General features: G+C 44.5%; 1 protein-coding gene across 1 annotated transcript in view; it reads right to left on the bottom strand.

Annotated features, from left to right (window-relative positions):
- epha2b (eph receptor A2 b) overlaps nt 1-24741 on the bottom strand; it is a 39594-nt gene that overhangs the window by 14162 nt on the left and 691 nt on the right. Inside the window, exons 2-7 of the mRNA XM_035738502.1 lie at nt 24376-24455; nt 22538-23189; nt 6982-7137; nt 6373-6732; nt 6037-6164; nt 5586-5757 (exon numbers count right to left, since the gene is read on the bottom strand). Coding sequence (XP_035594395.1) covers nt 5586-5757; nt 6037-6164; nt 6373-6732; nt 6982-7137; nt 22538-23189; nt 24376-24455 — 1548 coding nt within the window. The remainder of the gene's footprint in view (nt 1-5585; nt 5758-6036; nt 6165-6372; nt 6733-6981; nt 7138-22537; nt 23190-24375; nt 24456-24741) is intronic.

Here is a 24741-nt window from a genome sequence, read left to right as displayed (position 1 = left end):
GTTTTCAGGAAAGCACTTAAAAAATTTCCATCAGTCAAACAGTTGCAAACGAAAGTAGCTATTGGACAAATTCAGGTATGTTGATGCCTGTTTTGTTTGCTTCCGTTTAAGAAACATTTTTCGGCAGAATGAATACACCACCGAGAGATAAGAGGGCGCCGACAGAGATGGCCACCTCGCTTCGCGTTCCTAGGAAACTATGCAGTTTTTTGTTTTTTTACGTGTTATTTCTTACATTGGTACCCCAGGTCATCTTAGGTTTCATTACATACAGTCGAGAAGAACTACTGAACATAAGAGCAGCGTCAACTCACCATCAGTACGACCAAGAATATGATTTCGGACCCTGTGTTCTGCCTTTCACCCAGGACAACGGAATGGATCCCACCCGGCGACCCCAAAAAACAACTTTGAAAAAGGGGAAAACGAAGCGGTCTTCTGGTCAGACTCCGGAGACGGGCACATCGTGCACCACTCCCTAGCATTCTCCTCGCCAATGTCCAGTCTCTTGACAACAAGTAGCATTCCAGAGGGACATCAGAGACTAACGTTCTTTGCTTCACGGAAACATGGCTCACTGGAGAGACGCTATCAGAGACGGTGCAGCCAGCTGGTTTCTCCACGCATCGCTCAGACAGAAACAAACATCTTTCTGTTAAGAAGAGGGGCGGGGGCGTATGCTTTATGGTTAACGGGATGTGGTGTGGCCAAAACAACATACAGGAACTCAAGTCCTTCTGTTCACCTGATTTAGAATTCCTCACAATCAAATGTAGACCGCATTATCTACCAAGGGAATTCTCTTCGATTATAATCACAGCCGTATATATTCCCCCCCAAGAAGACACATCGATGGCTCTGAACAAACTTTATTTGACTCGTTGCAAACTGGAATCCATATATCCGGAGGCTGCATTCATTGTAGCTGGGGATTTTAACAAGGCTAATCTGAAAACAAGACTCCCTAAATGTTATCAGCATATCTATTGCGCAACCAGGGCGGGAAAAACCTTGGATCATTGCTATTCCAACTTCCGCAACGCATATAAGGCCCTGCCCCGCCCTCCTTTCGGAAAAGCTGACCACGACTCCATTTTGTTGATCCCTGCCTACAGACAGAAACTAAAACAAGAAGCTCCCGCGCTGAGGTCTGTTCAAAGCTGGTCCGACCAATCTGATTCCACACTTCAAGACTGCTTCCATCACGTGGACTGGAATATGTTCTGTATTGCGTCAGACGACAACATTGACGAATACGCTGATTCGGTGTGCGAGTTCATTAGAACGTGCGTTGAAGATGTCGTTCCCATAGCAACGATTAAAACATTCCCAAACCAGAAACCGTGGATTGATGGCAGCATTCGCGTGAAACTGAAAGCGCGAACCACTGCTTTTAATCAGGTTAAGGTGACTGGAAACATGACCGAATACAAACAGTGTAACTATTCCCTCCGCAAGGCAATCAAACAAGCTAATCAAACAAGCTAATCAAACAAGCTAGGGGCGGCAGCGTAGCCTAGTGGTTAGAGCGTTGAACTAGTAACCGGAAGGTTGCGAGTTCAAACCCCCGAGCTGACAAGTTACAAATCTGTCGTTCTGCCCCTGAACAGGCAGTTAACCCACTGTTCCCAGGCCGTCATTGAAAATAAGAATGTGTTCTTAACTGACTTGCCTGGTTAAATAAAGGTCAAATTTAAATAAAAATAAGCGTCAGTATAGAGACAAAGTAGAATCTCAACGGCTCAGACACAAGAGGTATGTGGCAGGGTCTACAGTCAATCACGGATTACAAAAAGAAAACCAGCACTGTCACGGACCAGGATGTCTTGCTCCCAGGCAGACTAAATAACTTTTTTGCCCGCTTTGAGGACAATACAGTGCCACTGACACTGCCCGCAACTAAAACATGCAGACTCTCCTTCACTGCAGCCGACGTGAGGAAAACATTTAAACGTGTCAACCCTCGCAAGGCTGCAGGCCCAGACGACATCCCCAGCCGCGCCCTCAGAGCATGCGCAGACCAGCTGGCTGGTGTGTTTACAGACATATTCAATCAATCCCTATACCAGTCCACATGCTTCAAGAGGGCCACCATTGTTCCTGTTCCCAAGAAAGCTAAGGTAACTGAGCTAAACGACTACCGCCCCGTAGCACTCACTTCCGTCATCATGAAGTGCTTTGAGAGACTAGTCAAGGACCATATCACCTCCACCCTACCTGACACCCTAGACCCACTCCAATTTGCTTACCGCCCAAATAGGTCCACAGACGATGCAATCTCAACCACACTGCCCTAACCCGTCTGGACAAGAGGAATACCTATGTGAGAATGCTGTTCATCGACGACAGCTCGGCATTTAACACCATAGTGCCCTCCAAGCTCGAGACCCTGGGTCTCGATCCCGCCCTGTGCAACTGGGTACTGGACTTCCTGACGGGCCGCCCCCAGGTGGTGAGGGTAGGCAACAACATCTCCACCCCGCTGATCCTCAACACTGGGGCCCCACAAGGGTGCGTTCTGAGCCCTCTCCTGTACTCTCTGTGCACCCATGACTGCGTGGCCACGCACGCCTCCAACTCAATCATCAAGTTTGCGGACGACACAACAGTGGTAGGCTTGATTACCAACAACGACGAGACGGCCTACAGGGAGGAGGTGAGGGCCCTCGGAGTGGGGTGTCAGGAAAATAACCTCACACTCAACGTCAACAAAACTAAGGAGATGATTGTGGACTTCAGGAAACAGCAGAGGGAACACCCCCCTATCCACATCGATGGAACAGTAGTGGAGAGGGTAGTAAGTTAAGTTCCTCGGCGTACACATCACAGACAAACTGAATTGGTCCACCCACACAGACAGCATCGTGAAGAAGGCGCAGCAGCGCCTCTTCAACCTCAGGAGGCTGAAGAAATTTGGCTTCTCACCAAAAGCACTCACAAACTTCTACAGATGCACAATCGAGAGCATCCTATCGGGCTGTATCACCGCCTGGTACGGCAACTGCTCCGCCCACAACCGTAAGGCTCTCCAGAGGGTAGTGAGGTCTGCACAACACAAACAGGCAAACTACCTGCCCTCCAGGACACCTACACCACCCGATGTCACAGGAAGGCCATAAAGATCATCAAGGACAGCAACCACCCGAGCCACTGCCAGTTCACCCCGCTATCATCCAGAAGGCAAGGTCAGTAGAGGTGCATCAAAGCTGGGACCGAGAGACTGAAAAACAGCTTCTATCTCAAGGCCATCAGACTGTTAAACAGCCACCACTAACATTGAGTGGCTGCTGCCAACACACTGACTCAACTCCAGCCACTTTAATAATGGGAATTGATGGGAAATTATGTAAAATATATCACTAGCCACTTTAAACAATGCTACCTAATATAATGTTTACATACCCTACATTATCTCATATGTATACGTATATACTGTACTCTATATCATATACTGCATCCTTATGTAATACATGTATCACTAGCCACTAACTATGCCACTTTGTTTACATACTCAACTCATATGTATATACAGCACTCAATACCATCTACTGTATCTTGCCTATGCCGCTCTGTACCATCACTCATTCATATATCTTTATGTACATATTCTTTATCCCCTTACACTTGTGTCTATAAGGTAGGAGTTTTGGAATTGTTAGCTAGATTTCTTGTTGGTTATTACTGCATTGTCGGAACTAGAAGCACAAGCATTTTGCTACACTCGCACTAACATCTGCTAACCATGTGTATGTGACAAATAAAATTTGATTTGATTTCCCTCAAACACAGTTCACTTTCATAGCAGCCACATATAAACATGACTATTTTACTCGTTATAGATAGATACACTTTAGCCAAATACATTAAAACCTGTTTTAGGTCAGGATCACCAATTTAATTTAAGAATGGGAAATGTCATAATAGAGCGAATTATTATTCAACTTCTATTTCTTTCATCACATTCCCAGTGGGTCAGAAGTTTGCATAAAATCAATTAGTATTTGGTAGCATTGCTTTTAAATTGTTTAACTTGGGTCAAACGATTCAGGTAGCATTTTCGCCCATTCTTCCTGACAGAGCTGGTGTAACTGAGTCAGGTTTGTATGCCTTGCTCGCACACGCTTTTTCAGTTCTGACCACCAATTTTCTATAGGATTGAGGTCAGGGCTCTGTGATGGCCACTCCAATACCTTGACTGTGTTGTCCTTAAGCCATTTTGCCACAACTTTGGAAGTATGCTTGGGGTCATTGTCCATTTGGAAGACCCATTTGCGACCAAGCTTGAACTTCCCAACTGATGTCTTGATGTTGATTCAACATATCCACATAATTTTCCTACCTCATGATGCCATCTATTTTGTGAAGTGCACCAGTCCCTCCTGCAGCAAAGCGCCACCACAACATGATGCTGCCACCCCCGTGCTTCACGGTTGGGATGGTGTTCTTCGGCTTGCAAGCTTTTCCTCCAAACATAACGATGGTCATAATGGCCAAACAGTTCTATTTTTGTTTCATCAGACCAGAGGACATTTCTCCCAAAAGTATGATCTTTGTCCCCATGAGCAGTTGCAAACCGTAGTCTGGCTTTTTTAATGAAGGTTTTGGAGCAGTGACTTCTTCCTTGCTGAGCGGCCGTTCAGGTTGTCGATGTAGAACTCGTTTTACTGTGGATATAGATACAATTGTAACGGTTTCCTCCAGCATCTTCACAAGGTCCTTTGCTGTTGTTCTGGGATTTATTTGCACTTCGCACCAAAGTACATTCATCTCTAGGAGACAGAATGCGTCTCCTTCCTGAGCGGAATGACAGCTGCGTGGTCCCATGGTGTTTATACTTGCGTACTATTATTTGTACAGATGTGGTACCTTCAGGAGTTTGGAAATTGCTCCCAAGAATGAATCAGACTTATGGAGGTATACATTTTTTTCCCTCTGAGGTCTTGGCTGATTTCCCCATGATGACAAGCAAAGAGGCACTGTGTTTGAAGGTAGGCCTTGAAATACATCCACAGGTACACCTCCAATTAACATCCATTCGCCTATCAGAAGCCTTTAAAGCCATGACATAATTTTCTGGAATTTTCCAAGCTGTTTAAAGGCACAGTCAGCTTAATATATGTAAACTTCTGACCCACTGGAATTGTGATACAGTGAATTATAAGTGACAATCTGTAAACAATTGTTGGAAAAATTACTTAGGACATCTACTTTGTGCATGACACAACAGACTTGGCAAAACTATAGTTTGTTAACAAGAAATTTGTGGTTGAGTGGTTGAAAAACAAGTTTTAATGACTCCAACCTAAGTTTATGTAAACTTCTGATTTCAACTGTACACAAAAAATAAATATAGAAAACGACTGCATGTCATTATTTCTGTTGTCCCTTGCCCATTTATTTAGTTGTGTGGATTTATTTATCTTAATTTAATTCTCAATTACATCAGGTTTGGTCCACCATCTCACACTGGTTCTTCCATTTCAAAGCCCTGGGGTATGGGGCTGTGTCCCAATCATCTCAAATACTGTAGCATCCCTTCATTCTCCCTTCTCCTTATTAACCTGATATATGGCCGTCTTCCTTACCTTCAGTCAGGGTTTCAAATTCATCCTCTATGCTGGATCCTCCAGGGCTGCCCTCGGGGCTCAGGGCCTGTACCCTGAATAGGTAGGCTGTGCCTGGGGACAAGTCACTGATCTGCACAGAGCTCTTCTCCAGAATCAGAACAGTGTACGTGGTCACATCCAGATTGTCATCCTAGTGGAGAAGGGAATTGAAAGATGAGAACACAGTGAACCAACATGCCTTCCGGTAAGGAATTATAATAATAAGGCACACTTTTGTTGTGCGGTATTGCTCCCCATGTGGTGTTTGTCATCCCCGAAACCCCTCTCATTTTCTTTCTCTTTTTCCCCACCCTTTCTTCATCCACTACCACAAAATTCCCTTTAAGTCATTATGTTTCAAAAGACATATCCAAATAGAACATAAAAAACATTTTCAGCAGCTAGTTTGGCGTGGATGGTTTAACTGTACCTTCTTGCGGTAAGTGAGTTTGTAGCGGGTGGGCTGGGGCACGGGCCTGCGGGGGGCTACAGCCCAGGACAGGGAAAGGCTGGTGAGGCTCCGCTCGTCCAGACGCATGGACGTCACCTTGGGGGGGTCTGAGGAGGGAGATGTTAACAATTTCGGAGACTGCAATGTCCTTCACATGTTCAACCAAGAGCTTTTGAAATGCTTTCACTGCATTATGTTTGATGGAGTATTTCGTGATTGTGCTTGTATAAGTCCATACAACTAAATTTCAGATCAAGCATAAGAGTTCTACTACTACTACTACCACCACCACCACCCCCAAGTACAGTGACCCACCTGTGTAGTGCAGGGCAGTGGTCAATGTGCTGGTGGATGGGGGCCTGTTGGAGCGTGGCGTCCCCTGGCTGGCGAACAGCGATACTCCGCTGTGGGCCTCAACGGTGAACGTGTAGTTGAGGTGGGGCTCCAGTTCGCTCACTGCCACCTTGGTGTCCATCAGGCCTGAGCTGGCCGGCTCAAGGCGCACCTTCTCCCCGCATGGCTGGCACGTGGTGCCCTCGCAGCGCCGGCACTCCACGCTGTAGCTGATGTCACTGCGGCCGCCCGTGTCCTCCGGCGGACTCCATGACAGCTGCAGCTTGCCTGCCGCCAGCTGGGTGGTCGTGGCGAACAGTTCTCGCGGTGCTGAGGGCAGGCCTGAGGAAACAGGAGCAGGAAAATAGAAGCATGTTAGTTCATGTATGATTGATGTCATCATTAACATTATGTTAAACTGTAGCATTCTGGGACTTTCTCTTGCTTACGGTCATTCTAATCTTTTTAGTGTCATTATTTTTGGGTCAAGAGAGCACTTTGAGCACAATGAAAAGCAGATCTCTCATTTGTTTTCAGTGTAGGATCCACCAATGCTGACTGCATTAAAGTAATTTTCCAAAATGTCCTCACCTGAGCAGGGCCCTGTAGTTGGGTCATCGGGAGCACGATAGAAGTCTTCTGCACATGGACAGAACAGTGCCCCGGAGCTCAGCAGCTTGGTGTTAACAGGACAAATCTCACATGCGTCGTTGGAGACAAACGCTTTGAAGAAGCCTGGCTGACAATCTGAAAACACAACACGCAGATAGGAGACTTTCATGAGGACATGAGGGGAACTAGTTGAGAAACTGCAAATGAAAATATGGCTAGGAAAACATGCAGTGTATGACCCAAATGGCAACCTATTCCCTATATAATGCACTGCCCTATGGGTCCTGGTCAAAAGTAGCACACTAAGGGGATAGAGTGCTATTTGGGACGCAAACACAACATTGTTATGTAGATGACTAATATAGTGTTTTCTTACATCCGAGTAGGAATTTTGGTGCAGATTAGGCTCTAATCTATGGATTTCACATGACTGGGAATACAGATATCTTTTCATCACAGATATTTTTTTAAGTAGGGGACGTGGATAAGAAAACCAATTGGCATCTGGTGTGACCACCATTTGCCTTATGCAGCGAGACATTCACATAGAGTTGATCTGTTGATTGTGGCCTGTGGAATGTTTTTGCACAACCATTGAAGAGTGGAACTTTACTGGATATTGGTGGAAACTGGAACACGCTGTCCTACATGTCGATCCAGAGCATCCCAAACATGCTCAACGGGTGACATGAGTATGGTGAGTATGCAAGCCATGGAAGAACTGGGACATTTTCACCTTCCAGGAATTGTGTACAGATCCTTGCGCCATGGGGCCGGGCATTATCATGCTGAAACATGAGGTGATGGCGGCGGATAAAGGGCATGACAAATGGACCTCGGGATCTCTGCATTCAAATTGCCATCGATAAAATGCAATTGGGCTAGTTGTCCATAGCTTATGCCAACCCATATCATAACCAAAATGGCCACCATGGGACACACTGTTCACAATGTTGACATTAGCAAACCGCTCAACCACAACGCCATACACGCTGTCTGCCATATGCCCAGTACAGCTGAAACCGTGACCCAACCACGAAGACCAGTGGCCATCGAATCAAATCAAATTTATTTATATAGCCCTTCGTACATCAGCTGATATCTCAAAGTGCTGTACAGAAACCCAGCCTAAAACCCCAAACAGCAAACAATGCAGGTGTAAAAGCACGGTGGCTAGGAAAAACTCCCTAGAAAGGCCAAAACCTAGGAAGAAACCTAGAGAGGAACCGGGCTATGTGGGGTGGCCAGTCCTCTTCTGGCTGTGCCGGGTAGAGATTATAACAGAACATGACCAAGATGTTCAAATGTTCATAAATGACCAGCATGGTCGAATAATAATAAGGCAGAACAGTTGAAACTGGAGCAGCAGCACAGTCAGGTGGACTGGGGACAGCAAGGAGCCATCATGTCAGGTAGTCCTGGGGCACGGTCCTAGGGCTCAGGTCCTCCGAGAGAGAGAAAGAAAGAGAGAATTAGAGAGAGCATATGTGGGGTGGCCAGTCCTCTTCTGGCTGTGCCGGGTGGAGATTATAACAGAACGTGGCCAAGATGTTCAAAATGTTCATAAATGACCAGCATGGTTGAATAATAGTAAGGCAGAACAGTTGAAACTGGAGCAGGAGCATGGCCAGGTGGACTGGGGACAGCAAGGAGTCCTCATGTCAGGTAGTCCTGGGACATGGTCATTTGCCCACTGAAGTTGGTTACGACACCAAACTGCAGTCAGGTCAAGACCATGGTGAGGACGACGAGCACGCAGATGAGCATCCCTGAAACGGTTTGACAATTTGTGCAAATCCACAGTTTCATCAGTTGTCCGGGTGGCTTGTCTCAGACCATGAAGAAGCCGGATGTGGAGGTCCTGGGTTGGTGTGGTTACACATGGTCTGCGGTTTTGAGGCCAGTTGGACATACTGCCAAATTCCCTAAAACGACCTTGGATGCGGCTTATGGTAGAGAAATTAACATTAAATTCTCTGAGAACATCTTTGGTGGACATTCCTGCAGTCAGCATGCCAACTGCACACTCCATCAAAACTTGAGACATCTGTGGCATTGTGTTGTGACAAAACTGCACATTTTATTGTGTAATGATCATGCTGTTTAATCAGCTTCTTGGTATGCCACACCTGTCAGGTGGATGGATTATCTAGGAAAGCGAATTTGTACAGAACATTTGAGAACCTTTTTGTGCATATGGAACATTTCTGGGATCTTTTGTTTCAACTCATGAAACATGGGACCAACACTTTACATTATTTTGTTTATTTTTTGTTCAGTGTACTTTGAACTCCTACACTTCCTTTAAACCATCCCCCTTTTCTCTCCATCGCTCTAAACTAATACAACTAGTCGTCCCACATTCCAGGACAGTACGTCAGCCATCAATACTTCACAAGGAGAGAAAACAGAGAGCAAGACAGAATCAAGTGGGAAAAGGCAGAAAGAGAGATAGAAAATGAAAAACTGAGCGGAACCATTATGTGCATAATTCAGCAGTCTTTTTTTTTTATTTTATTTTATTTTTTATTTATTTCACCTTTATTTAACCAGGTAGGCTAGTTGAGAACAAGTTCTCATTTGCAACTGCGACCTGGCCAAGATAAAGCATAGCAGTGTGAACAGACAACACAGAGTTACACATGGAGTAAACAATTAACTAGTCAATAACACAGTAGAAAAAAATGGGCAATCTATATACAATGTGTGCAAAAGGCATGAGGAGGTAGGCGAATAATACAATTTTGCAGATTAACACTGGAGTGATAAATGATCAGATGGGCATGTACAGGTAGAGATATTGGTGATATTGGTGTGCAAAAGAGCAGAAAAGTAAATAAATAAAAACAGTATAAAAACAGTATGGGAATGAGGCAGGTGAATAAGGGTGAGCTATTTACCTATAGACTATGTACAGCTGCAGCGATCGGTTAGCTGCTCGGATAGCTGATGTTTGAAGTTGGTGAGGGAGATAAAAGTCTCCAACTTCAGCGATTTTTGCAATTCGTTCCAGTCACAGGCAGCAGAGTACTGGAACGAAAGGCGGCAAATGAGGTGTTGGCTTTAGGGATGATCAGTGAGATACACCTGCTGGAGCGCGTGTTACGGATGGGTGTTGCCATCGTGACCAGTGAACTGAGATAAGGCGGAGCTTTACCTAGCATGGACTTGTAAATGACCTGGAGCCAGTGGGTCTGGCGACGAATATGTAGTGAGGGCCAGCCGACTAGAGCATACAAGTCGCAGTGGTGGGTGGTATAAGGTGCTTTAGTGACAAAACGGATGGCACTGTGATAGACTGCATCCAGTTTGCTGAGTAGAGTGTTGGAAGCCATTTTGTAGATGACATCGCCGAAGTCGAGGATCGGTAGGATAGTCAGTTTTACTAGGGTAAGCTTGGCAGCGTGAGTGAAGGAGGCTTTGTTGCGGAATAGAAAGCCGACTCTGGATTTGATTTTTGATTGGAGATGTTTGATGTGAGTCTGGAAGGAGAGTTTGCAGTCTAGCCAGACACCTAGGTACTTATAGATGTCCACATATTCAAGGTTGGAACCATCCAGGGTGGTGATGCTAGTCGGGCATGCAGGTGCAGGCAGCGATCGGTTGAAAAGCATGCATTTGGTTTTACTCGCGTTTAAGAGCAGTTGGAGGCCACGGAAGGAGTGCTGTATGGCATTGAAGCTCGTTTGGAGGTTTGATAGCACAGTGTCCAATGACGGGCCGAAAGTATATAGAATGGTGTCGTCTGCGTAGAGGTGGATCAGGGAATCGCCCGCAGCAAGAGCAACATCATTGATATATACAGAGAAAAGAGTCGGCCCGAGAATTGAACCCTGTGGCACCCCCATAGAGACTGCCAGAGGACCGGACAGCATGCCCTCTGATTTGACACACTGAACTCTGTCTGCAAAGTAATTGGTGAACCAGGCAAGGCAGTCATCCGAAAAACCGAGGCTGTTGAGTCTGCCGATAAGAATTTGGTGATTGACAGAGTCGAAAGCCTTGGCGAGGTCGATGAAGACGGCTGCACAGTACTGTCTTTTATCGATGGCGGTTATGATATCATTTAGTACCTTGAGTGTGGCTGAGGTGCACCCGTGACCGGCTCGGAAACCAGATTGCACAGCGGAGAAGGTACGGTGGGATTCGAGATGGTCAGTGACCTGTTTGTTGACTTGGCTTTCGAAGACCTTAGATAGGCAGGGCAGGATGGATATAGGTCTATAGCAGTTTGGGTCCAGGGTGTCTCCTCCTTTGAAGAGGGGATGACTGCGGCAGCTTTCAATCCTTGGGGATCTCAGACGATATGAAAGAGAGGTTGAACAGGCTGGTGATAGGGGTTGCGACAATGGCGGCAGATAGTTTCAGAAATAGCGGGTCCAGATTGTCAAGCCCAGCTGATTTGTACGGGTCCAGGTTTTGCAGCTCTTTCAGAACATCTGCTATCTGGATTTGGGTAAAGGAGAACCTGGAGAGGCTTGGGTGAGGAACTACGGGGGCGGAGCTGTTGGCCGAGGTTGGAGTAGCCAGGCGGAAGGCATGGCCAGCCGTTGAGAAGTGCTTATTGAAGTTTTTCGATAATCATGGATTTATCGGTGGAGACCGTGTTTCCTAGCCTCAGTGCAGTGGGCAGCTGAGAGGAGGTGCTCTTGTTCTCCATGGACTTCACAGTGTCCCAGAACTTTTTGGAGTTGGAGCTACAGGATGCAAACTTTTGCCTGAAGAAGCTGGCCTTAGCTTTCCTGACTGACTGCGTGTATTGGTTCCTGACTTCCCTGAACAGTTGCATATCACGGGGGCTATTCGATGCTATTGCAGTCCGCCACAGGATGTTTTTGTGCTGGTCGAGGGCAGTCAGGTCTGGGGTGAACCAAGGGCTGTATCTGTTCTTGGTTCTGCATTTTTTGAACGGAGCATGCTTATCCAAAATGGTGAGGAAGTTACTTTTAAAGAATGACCAGGCATCCTCAACTGACGGGATGAGGTCAATGTCCTTCCAGGATACACGGGCCAGGTCGATTAGAAAGGCCTGCTCACAGAAGTGTTTTAGGGAGCGTTTGACAGTGATGAGGGTGGTCGTTTGACTGCGGCTCCGTGGCGGATACAGGCGATGAGGCAGTGATCGCTGAGATCCTGGTTGAAGACAGAGGTATATTTGGAGGGCCAGTTGGTCAGGATGACATGAAACCGTATCGCTTAGATTAGATGTCTGCTGATTTCACACGTGGGAGAATATAGTGGGAGAGTTGCAGGTAGGCTCCAGCTGTGCACCAACAGTAGGAGAATCAGAGTAAGACGTCGTGAAATCTCTGAGGGTCTCATGGAGGAAAGTGAAAATGAGAAGGCCACCCTTAAACGCTCCAAAAACATTCCAATGGCTGCTGGTCATGTCCTTGCTATATCCCCTTACATTATCACACACACTTGGAGAGGAAATCTGACTTCAGTGGAAGGATTACTGTTCTCTTCACCTCACACACCTTACTTTCGTTTATCTATTTCCAGATCCTGCGGTACGGGGCTGTGTCCCAATAATCTCAAATAGCAGCTCTTCCTTAGCCAGCTCTCTTTACCTAGGTTGACTTCATTGCTTTATCAGACATGAAATCTGAGGCCCTAATTTAAGACAGATGGATAGATGCATGATATCATGTAGATGGATGATATGTTTGATGTGAGCAACTGTATGCAAGTAGGTACCAGGTAACAAGGTGTTAGATAAAAGGACATTTGGAGTGTGTGTGTGAACAAGATAATGCTAAAATGAAAAAGAGAGATTACAGGCAATTGAGGAATGACCTGAGAAAGGTGAAATATGTCAAGAATAAATGACAGATGGTTTCAGTGTCTGCATCCAAAAGACGAACACAGGGACAAGTCAAGAAAGAAAAATATGTCTATTCTCAGAAAAATATCAGCTTTGTTCAGTTGCCGCCTTAGTTGTGGTCAGGTTTGGCTGAAGTTTACTTGGAAACGGCAAGTAACCTCACACTTGCCTGAAAGAAACTGCCTGCATTTAATTTATTTCGAGGGTATTAACTCAAGTGACTGAGACATTCCCCTTCCTTTGCTCCATTCATCTTTTGTCTCGTAGGGGCCTCCTAGTTGCAGTCGAGCCATTTGTCAGCAATAGGAGGTGAACAAAGGATATACATTACAGCAAACATGGGCGGCAATGGTGCAATCTTTGTTTGACTGAAAATTCCTAGCATGAAAAGAATTTGGATTGTGACTGACGTCCTGCATGCAGCCTGCACGTTGCTCATTCTTTCATGTTACCCTTCTCTTTCTCTGCATTCTGTTTCTAGAACATTCACGACTACTCATTAACACCACATTCAAGGCCAAAAAGAAATGGAGGGATAGAGAAACAGAAGCAGAGTAGATTGATAGAAAGACAGAGGGGTATCGAATCCTGCTGGAGACTTAAGAAGAAAAAGGGGAGCGAGAGGAGAATTGCATTGAGTGTGCAAACAAAACAGCTGCTGTCTCAAAACCCAATTCATAGGCCTCTGCCTCTGCCTCCCCTCTCATAATCCCCAAATTCCTCTGTCCTCCCTGCTACTCCCTTCCAGCCTCACCAAAGGTTTCCAGCTAACCCATTAGAATCTCCTTTCACTAGCAACCAGCAGGCAGGAGAATGCCAGGCCATTAAACTCCAGAGTGGGGAAGAAAAAAAAAACACTTGTTGCAAATAGTAGAAATGCCACATGGCAACTGAATAGAGGGGAATATGCTCTTTTTGCACAGCAGCGGCAGGAAAAAAAAAAGTGGCTGCAATGCGTATGGTCAGGGCTGTGGTGAGATGGCCTTACACTAAGAGGCAGACTCTGTAATCAACAAGCAGTCCAGAATACACCACCCAACGGGAGGCCCATGGGCCTAGAAGAGAGGTCTTCACGGTTTCAACAGACCCAAAATTCCGAGATCCGACCCGGGACCAGAGTGGGTCCGAGTACTAAATTCTGACGTTTGTCTCAGGTCTTTATATATTTGCCACTGGTCTCTCGATATGCACCCCTTTCTCCCCGAGCCGGGTTAATGGGAGAGTAGTAGATTCACACCGACGGATGTGCTACATTGCTAGGACTGTGTGCTGATGCTGAAAAATTGTGTGCTGCTGTTCTAGAAATGCTTCATTTGATTTACCGACGGGACCCGATTGGACCGTTAGGGTTTGTGTGATGAGAACTGTGCAAGCTGGTTCTGTCACAGCCAACTGCAACTCAATAAAGTGTATAGCTTATGTCCAGCTGAAACTGGTTCTGGCTGCTCGCATCACGTGCCTGCTGCTGAGGAGAGCGAGTGAAAGAAGCCTTGGCCCAGGCTGTTGAAGATGGGAGACTTTTTTCTTTGAAATAAAACCCCCAAAAGTTAGAGGAAAAACTGTATTGTGAAAAGAAGCCAATAACAGAAATGTCTTTGGAGACAAGTTTTAGTGGACAAAGATGAGAACGTTACCTTTCATTTATATATTTCCGTATTTATTATCAATTGTTTGGTCATTATTATTATGAAATTATTGGCCTATTTAAATAACTTAAACCCCTTCTTTAAATAGCCTATGTAAAAAAAGTGCTTTGTATCATTTTGTTAAGACATTTGTTAACTAAATGAAGCTCTGTCTAATTTTTTGCTTCATATTTAGTTTAAGGTTAAAAGTTGGTCTGTTGTAAAATAAATAGCATTAGCCTATTGATGTTATTTGTTGGTAATAGTTGCAATATAGGCTAGCCTGTTCAAATCAAAGGTTTCATTCTGTTGAGACACTTTCATTAGCCAAATTAAGTTGCAGCTGTAATGGTGTTTGCGGCAATAATATAAATACCGGTAGACCTACTATGCTACCTTCACTCAAACCATGAAAAGGAAAAACCAAAGAGGGCAAGATGCAAAACTTTATTTAATGCTGCAATCGTATTTTCCCTATAAACAATTACTTTACTTTCTTTTGAAATTACCCTAATAAAGTCAAGCAACTTTTGTCTGTTATAGCTACTGCAGGCCTATGAAGGCAGTGAGCACCGGCACTCCATTGGACTCCGACAGTTTAACTTGAGGTGAGGAAGAATGTTTTAGGCCTACCAAAGTTACTCCTTTAATCAAACAATATAAGGCTTGTCTTTATAAATCATATTCGGATAGAAAATTAACAAATTAGCCTCCTTCCGGACGTCAATATCTGTATAGGAGTAGTAGCCTATCTGACAAATATTTTTTAAATCCATGTCGGTCGGGAACATGGCACTGGCATCTCTTTCTCTAGGGCTAGGACTAAGCGCTTCTCCTTTAATATGTATATTTTAAATATCATACAGTGGACACCTAGGCCTATATGATTGCAATGGCCTGATGCATTTAGCGCTCAAATCTCCGACAGCTGAACCGTGAGGTAGACAGTTTAATAAGTTAAAAAAACAATACGCTATGTTTTGAATATGCTACACATCGAATCGTTTTTGTAATTTATTATATCTAGGCAGTTTAAGAACAAGCAACTGTGGATAATTTGGCCAATGTTGCTGGCAGCACCCAGGTTTCTTTCTACTCTCAGATCTGAACGGGTCTTTCAGATCTGAACAAGCAAGGGTCTATTTGGGAACATTTCCCACTGTTTTTTGCAGAACAGGTCTGACTGTACTCAGGTCCATGTCTCAGTTTAAAAAAAATATATATATTTATGCATATCAGGTCGGGTGGGAAAGGCAACTTTTTGGACCCGTGAAGACCTCTAGCCTGGAGACCATATACAGTGTGGCAAAAAAGTATTTAGTCAGCCACCAATTGTGCAAGTTCTCCCACTTAAAAAGATGAGAGGCCTGTAATTTTCAACATAGGTACACTTCAACTTTGACAGACAAAGGTGCCATTAATACAGGTAACGAGTGGAGGACAGAGGAGCCTCTTAAAGAAGAAGTTACAGGTCTGTGAGAGCCAGAAATCTTGCTTGTTTGTAGGCGACCAAATACTTATTTTCCACCATAATTTGCAAATAAATTCATAAAAAATCCCACAATGTGATTTTCTGGATTTTTTTCTCATTTTGTCTGTCATAGTTGACGTACCTATGATGAAAATTACAGGCCTCTCATCTTTTTAAGTAGGAGAACTTGCACAATTGGTGGATGACTAAATACTTTTTTGCCCCACTGTAGTTCAGGCCCATTTCCTTTACTGCCTTTCTCTAGAAAGGTCAGCACGTGTAAACTGACTCACAATCATAGGAAATGAATCCAAAGAATGTGATCAAGAGGTATCGGTGACCACCAGCTGATTCGTTTTTGAGGAGGAATAGGAACTGAAGAAGGGTCAAGGAATGTTCCTCTGAAAGTGAGAGAGTGGTTCGTCTTTTCTGTTGGACACAGGAAGCGCGAGGCTAACACTGAGCTTCCTTCCTCCTTCAGCCAATCATAGTATGCGAGGAAAGAGGGCCACAGATTGAGTCCAGGGAAAAATTAGGGGAGAGAGCTGAAATGTTGTTGGTAAATAACAGAAGAGGGAGTAAGACTTGAGGAAAACCCAGTGCATTTCTCAAGTAAATAAAAGTCTGTCAACCTCTAAGAGTCAGACAGCCGAGAAACCTAAGTGAGAATCCCTCCTTTTTTTGCCCTTTGGGATCCACTGGGATGTAGGCCCTGTTTGTCATTTGAGAGGCCCTGTGCCTAAAGAGCCTGGGTGTTTGTTTATAGTGATTGACTGGCGGGTCCTGGTGGATTCTGGGTGTTGAGTGGGCTGGTTTGTCAGTCGGAGTTAAGATGTATGAGATGGAGACGGGGATAAATGCACGGACGAATGGATGAATGGGTACACAGCTACCGGACAACAGAAAGCCCTCAAGCCCTTGAATAAAGTGGGGGTGCGCTAGAGGAGAGGTGCAAAACAAAAAGCCTAAGTCAAGTCCTGGGCTCTTTTGGTTTTAAAGCATAGAAGGGTCATGTCTGCCCCAGGGTAGTAGTAAAATTGTCCTCGACTACAGGGAGTTGATGGCCTACTAAAACAAACACAGGAGAGAAGTCAGGGAAGGAGCGAGAGTGGGGAGGGAAGGAGCAAGAAAGGGGAAACCACAGCTTGTTTCGCAGGGAGGGGGAGTAGACAAAAAAAGGGTATAAAAATAAAGCTCCAGAAAAGCAGCAATGTTGAGATCATTATCATGACTAATTGTAGATATCCAGGGAAGTCAGCATCCATCAGATTTTGCAGGTATCGGCTATTTTGAAGCAGGTTTTACTTGCAATGTTTGTAATATGTGGTAGTTTCATATACCTTGGTTGAATGCACTTATTTAAGTTGCTCTGGAAAAGAGCATCTGCTAAAATGCATTTTCTGCTCCCCATTTTCCCATGTGATGTCACTAATGCCATGTTTACATGTACAGGACAACTTGTCATAGGTGTATTAGGGGGTGGTTGAGTAGAACAAGGTGTGTATCTGATGGGGGAGGGGTAGTGGTAACATGAAGCCACAGATGGAGGAGTGGGGGGGGATTATGGTGTGTAGTGACATTAGTCAAAAGGATAAGCTGACCGATGGAGCAGCTGTAAGTGAATTACATCTGTTTTACAATTCCACTTAGACTTTCATCTGGTTGTCAACGAACACAATAAATTCCTTAATACCTTTTTCTTCACACTCTTCTTCCCTTGTGCTGCTCACAGAGAACAGGGGAAGTGAGAGGAGTGCAAATGGGAATGAGAGAGGGGTACAAACAGTGAGAAAGCAGAAATGCATGCATTAAAACAACCACAAATAAGTCCAACACAAAATAGATGTCATGGTCTGATTAAATAATATTCTTCTTTCCTTTCCATTTATATCCTGTCCTTCAACTACACTGCCCAACAACAGCCACCAGTCATCTAGGACACACTTCCTTTGCCTTTCCTAAAAGTCAAGGCCAGACATCCAGGTGGCCACGCAAGCTGGATTCCAACGTGTCTGCTTCCTGTTAAGAGGCCAAATTAATGAACCAATAAACAAAATGACTTATCAGTGGGCCACAAAAACCAAAGGAGTGAAAGGGGGGGGGGGACTGACTGCAGCGCAACAATGGAAAGCCCTGAGCCAACAGGTTGGAGAGTGGTTGAGGATTAGGTGGCGTCCGGTTTCCGTTGGAGCCCGTCCTGTCCGGTGGGGGGACGGAAAGTGCTGAGCTCACACCGGCAGCACAATACACAAATCTCCACAGCCCAACCACGTTGCACAGGAATGCCATAGAGAGGAAATATGCACCAAAAACATGCCCCGGAATACCTTTTCAGCAAAGTACCAACATAGGGGGAAATGGAGCTACATGCCACCTAGGAGTAATTGTATGTCTGGATACTGTTAGAATGAATGGCACAAATGTCTTTGTATGAGAACACAGACACCAAAAAGTTTATTGCTCTGTGTTTTGTTCAAGTTACTCTGCTGTTGTCAGCCATACCAGAAAGTAGGAATCTCTTTAGTCTACATATGCCCAGAGAAGAGCCATCTTTGCTCATCCTCATGACTAGCCAATGATATTATGCCATATTAAATGCTTCCTACGAGTTTCTAACCATAACCCTTATTTACTTATGAAATGTATGTCTGGATCAGAAAAGTTATAGGATTTGACATACGACATTGCAACCACAACATACAGGCCTTTTGAATGAATTCTAAAGCAAAAGGCTAAACTTGCTAAATCTATTCAAAAATCAGTAAAACATTTTGAAATGCACAATTTAGATAAATATTGGCCACTACTCAGTTTCCTGTCATCTCTTATAGATTTCATTGAATTATAATGGGCACAAAATTCAACATGATAGTGTCAAGAGGCAATTTACTCAGTCCCTCCATTTTCTAGCCCACGCTCTGAACCTCCATGTGAGAGATCAACATCAACTTGGCACAAGATCACAGAATCACATTAAAAGTAATCGCAATCAATCTCCCGAAACTTCCCCATTCCCCATTTCCAAAGGGTAAGAAAGAAATGTGCTTTGATATGAGCATGCTGAAAGTGCAAAACTAGTCTGATAAGATCCTTCATGATTTCTTGGACTATGAACACAATGTGACCATAGGCCTAGTAAATCCACAGTATCCATAATGATGACTTTGGCTATGGATCGCAAGGAGGGACATAAAGTGTATGTAACACTGTAGGTGTATGCACCCAATCTGATCAGGAGCGAAATGTCACAACAAACCAGTCAGAGAGGTTCCCAGAGAGGTTTCCTTCCTTGGCTCCAGCAACAGAGACTGCACTGCTGATATTATGTTGCACCAAAATAACCATTGCGCTGGTCTTCTTCATAATGACTCTCCGGGGAGTAAACTGGGGTGAATCCTCTCATTTTGTCACGTATTCACTGAATCGTCTGTGTCATATATCAAGGCTGTAATCCCAATAAACATATTTAGAACATTAAAATATTTCAGTTCACATTTTATCAGGATTATAGGTTTATGTTTCTGGGTCAATATGTGAAGAATGGCAACAGTTTTTTGCTGCATGTAAGTGTATCCACCCAAAACTGTGGGATATATATAGGGAATACTGTTCAAATGTAAGGTCTGTTTATCGTTTTAAGAGACAGTTGTCAAATAAGCAAGAATACTTATTTATTTACTAGTATACACAGAACAGAGCAAAGTCTAAATAGGCAGTCACAAATGGGTCGTGTGAAATGGGATGTTGCGATTCAAATAGTGTCACATTCAGGTCCTGCACACTGGCCAACCATAATAAAACCATAATTCAGAGAGAAATAGAAAAACAAGAAGGAATGTGGTCATCTTGTAGCTGGTTACAATAAAAACTCAGTAATGATGTTGCTTATGATCATAAACTCACAGGAGAGTTTCAAAATGGAGATGTGAAAAGGGGGGGGGGGGTAGAGCTTGGGAGCAATAAAATATATGTACAGAGTGCAAATGAATGAGGGGGAAAGAAAGAAAAAACAACAGAAGGAGCTAAATAAATATGGAGGCAGGATTTTACATTACATTTAGAGCATTCATCTTGAGATGGCTAGGTAAGAGAACCACATATCACAGTTGTAGTAGGTAAACTTTTCCTCAAAGTAGCTATTAGCAAAGTCAGTGCTAGTAGGAACCAACAAGGGAATAAGAATGACAGACGTCTTATTTAAGATACTCTTATCTTATCAGGAAGACAAAGATGCAGGCAGTACCAGTAGTTACTGCACATAAAACACACACCCAAGTAATTTACTACCCACACAAATCACTCACCACATGGAAGGCACAGTCATTCAGCTTCAGTGTCACCGACAGTTTAACTTGACATCACTTTAGGGGGGAGGAAAACTAGGCCTAGATTACTGGAAAAGGGAACTCCTCCTTTGGGAGAAAATAACCTTACCAGTACTCATTTAATGGTTCTATCAGGATTTTTCCTACAGAAAGTATTCTAAAAAAAGAACCCAACATTGACTGAGTGTAAACACAAGCATTTGTAAACTGAGTGTGCGTACCAATTCACAATATAGTGCTCTACTTTTGACCATAGGGTGCAATTTGGAACGCATATTGTTGGTCCTAAGTCATATTTGCCCAGCTCCGGGATGAGTGTGCACACGGCTTTACTGTGGGTGACAGGGTGTGGGCATGGACAGCTCGACACAATCCAAGGAGCAGCTGGGCCAGATGTTTATCTTTCTGTGGTAACACAAGGTATGTGTACTTTGTGCCAGCGAAGATTGTGTAAGGAAGGGCGTTCTTTTTAAAGGAGGAAAACTGTGTCAATGTCAACAGTGAGTCAACTGGAACACACAGCATGGGGGAAAGGGGGGGCGGGGGGGTACGTGCATGCGCGTGTGTGTTTATGCATACGTAGGCTTGCTTGCGTGTTTGTATGTGTGTGTACTGCATGCATGGTTGTATCCATGATTTTTTCAACTCAAAATGCCAAGCTCATTCAACTTACACTGTAGCTGTCTGTATTCAACCTCACATGGAATTAATATATACATCTGACGCTATCCACTCCCTTTCTCAATCCATCACTTCAATTCATTGTCCTGTAAGATGGAGTACACTCCAAATGGCATTCTATTCCCCATGTATAGGGCTGCGGTCAAAAGTAGTGCACTATATTAGATATGGTGCCATTTGGGATGCATTGCAGGAGTCCTCCCTAAGGAATTCCTCAGACCTGCAGTAATCTGGGAGGTTCCTCATGTAAATGGAAGAGGAATGCAGTGGAGAAGGGGAGGACGAGGGGAGCCAGTGCCTACAGCTCAACACTGCACCTCACTGTTCTACCTTTACATTCCATTCCTCAAATTTTTATCACAACCTTCCTCAGTCTCTGTGTGCGAGTGTTTCTCACTCACCCACCCCACTATCCTTTCATCTAAAACTATGCCCTGACAGAAATAAAATGACAGGAAATATCCATTACCAATGGAGGGGAAGCTAAGAAAATGTGTGTGTGCGTTCCAAAATCAGTGGTGCAGTAACATGCCTCGTGTTCAGGTGATGATAGTTTTGTGGTGCTCTATCACAGAACAGCTCCCAACAGGCCTGAGCATGCAAACACGCTCTCACACACCCTGCTGCAGTACCACACAAAACCCTCAAATGTTGAAACCTCATTTCTCACAGCAGCTCTGAGATAGTGAAAAGTGGAATGTGAAGGAGAGAGTGAAGAACAGAGAGAGAGCATGCCCAATGACTTAAGGAATGCATATTTCTCTGATGCATGTAACCAACAAAGTCAGAGACAACCAGGGGGGGTTGTTTTCCCTCCTCCTCCCCTGCCACCTAGAAGAAGTAAATTCATCACCAGTATAGTCTCCGAGTTTGACTTGTTGATCAAAGATGGGAGGTTCACATCTGTCATTTAGTCAGGACTCAGACTCAGGACTCACCCACCCCCCCCCCCCTAAAAATATTTAGATGCACTATTGTAAAGTGGCTGTTCCACTGGATGTCATAAGGTGTATGCACCAATTTGTAAGTCGCTCTGGATAAGAGCGTCTGCTAAATGACTTAAATGTAAATGTAAATGTAATGTAGACTAGAGGGCCTCTGATGAGGACTTGAATGCAATGTAACTACAAAGCCCAGGGGTTGAGTGACGTTAAGACTACCTATGAGTATCTTAGAAAAGAGAATGAATGACAAATTCGTAGGAAACTAGCTTACGAGGGCCAGAGGTCCTGATAAGCATGGCTACTACCAAAACTGGGTACCTCGCAAATCCGTTTCAGTTAAGAGGAAAATGTTTGACTTAAAAGTTTAATAAAAAGTACTTTTATCTTGATACATTTGATATCACATGCATGGCCTAACAGTAGCTGAATTTTGTTACAATGTTTCTACATTGTAGTTTGGGTTCAAGGTCAGGGATAATGTAGTGACATGCATGTTTTATAACACAAATGGTAAACACCTTCTGCTAAATATCTCTATGAGACTCACGTCAGCTCACACACGCACGGGCAAACACAGCATTAGAGTCCATGATGCTAGACACCAGCACTCAGAATGCCCAGCTGTCAGTGAGCCAAGAGAACACAGGAACATTATACCTTACCTCGACATGTGTCGTTGACGGCCTCGTAGCCGGGCATGCATTGGCACTGTCCAACAGGCACCACCCACTCTCCGTCCATCGTGCAGTAGATGCGGGGTGACTCCTCACTCACCGCGTTCTCCACGCAGGCCCCCGCTACTTCCCTCAGGGCCTGGTTCACCCCCCCACCCGCCACGGTCTCAGGGAAGGCTGCGAGGCTCTTGATGGTGGCCGGGCAGGTCTTGTAGTAGACCCTGACAGAGAGCAGCGCCATGCAGGCCCCAATGTCCTGGAAGGCCAGGTAGAAGCCTTTCCTGCTGAGGCTCTCCACCACCCGTGTCTCTGTGTTGATGCGCAGCTCGTTGCGGCTGGTGATCTCGTCCGGCGCGATGGTGGCCACCTTCTTGAACTGGCCCTTGCGGAAGCTGGTGCCGATGTCGGCGTCCGACTCAGAGGAGAACAGGTTGAAGGTCTCCTTGCAGGTGAGCGACGAGCCGTCGAATGAGTTGCAGTCACGCACAATGAACTGCAGCTCCACGAAGACGCGAGAGGCTGACGGGCGGCGCTGGATGAAGGTGGTGCGCAGCCAGTTGTCCTGCTCATGCTCACCCACATTACACACAGAGTAGGTGTACAACTGGGAGCCATTCAGACTCCTCTGGACCACCTCCCACTGAAACACACAGATAGACCATCAGGACTCCAGTCACATACTGACTCTGGCAATACATGACTAAGAGTGGGCTGGAAAAAAGTTTAAATGTTCAATGGTTATGGGGGGTGCCCAACTGCCCATGTTGACATCTTAAATGCTAATGGTGTGCCTTAATTTGTTATACGAGTTCCAAGACCCCCAGCATTCCTGTAATTTGAACCCTGGAGACAAAGGGAAAATACCTAGGATAGCGTGTGAGAGAGTGAGGGAGACTCCAAAGGAACATATTAAGATATAAGAGTGGCGAGAAAAGACTAGGCCTTATCAAAGGATTGAAGCCAGCTGATTTTGACAATGCCATTGAAATAACACTGAGGTCTGTCAACATCTTATACAACATATGTTGATCCATGCAACCAACTCTTGCTGTCACAGAAGTTAGACATTTTAGTGAGAAGTCTTCAACGTTCAGCTTAATAGTAGCTGTTGAAATACATGTGTCCACACAGAGGTTCTCTCTGCTATTAATTAAAGGAATGTGCTTTGTTGGCTGACTGTGTGGCATCACATGAACGGGAGCATGCAACAGGAGAGAGAGCGCCTCCATAACACTACTGAACAAGGGAGAGTCAAACGTGAATGACCACTCAAATGTAAATTAAACTAAATGGGACCCAAGCACACATACTACACAAAAGCACACGATAGCAAAAAACAATAATCTGTTGTGTTTTACTGTGACGAAAGACAACATTTTCTCCTTATGAGAAAATGAAAGCCATCTTAACTCACTACATCTACATTTCCCAAAAAGCACTATATGCTCCAAACTTTAGGTCAATTGCACCCTTACATACAATTCTGAAATGAGGGACTTAAAACCACAAGTATTCTCTACCACACTTGCTATAGCTACCATTCTCTCCCTTGGAATAGTCCTGACATGCTGCCATCTAAAACCCAACCCCCACTAGAATAATGTGACCCTTTCACATATTCAACTTGAACATTACACTTTTAGTAATGTTTATACATGAGCACCAAGTTATAGCACCCAGAAAAGTAGATCCTGGAAAATATGAGTTGTTAAAGTTGTGTGAAGGTACGAAAGTCAGACATGGCATATTATGTGCTACCCCATCCATACTTACCCAAAGAGAAAAGTACAGAGACAGGGCAATGGAAAGAATAGATGAATACTGACCCCTTGCTTGGATCCTTGTTCATAGGGCCAGGTCAGCCAGCCTAGCTCACTCCCTGATGCCCTCATATCCAACAGCACCTCTGCAGAGGGGAAAATTCAATCAATTATGTCTTAACCTACTAAAATGTGATTAACTTACCACAGAAAGCTGGGACATGTACATTTTGAAGTTAATAGCTAATAGAAAGAAGCAAATTATCATTTGAACTCTAATATCTTACCCCAAGAATAGTAATTGTCTAAATCCCCTACACTTCCTCAAGTGAGGTTCAAACATAGGCCTGTGTTAGTGATTTTTACAATTGAAAAGGAAGCTTAGGGTGTAATCATTAACTTGAGATGGAATATCCTAACTTTCTCATCATT

Source organism: Oncorhynchus keta, chromosome 27, assembly GCF_023373465.1.
Source record: "Oncorhynchus keta strain PuntledgeMale-10-30-2019 chromosome 27, Oket_V2, whole genome shotgun sequence".
NCBI classification, from domain to species: Eukaryota; Metazoa; Chordata; class Actinopteri; order Salmoniformes; family Salmonidae; genus Oncorhynchus; species Oncorhynchus keta.
This window is presented reverse-complemented; position numbering and strand designations above follow the sequence as displayed.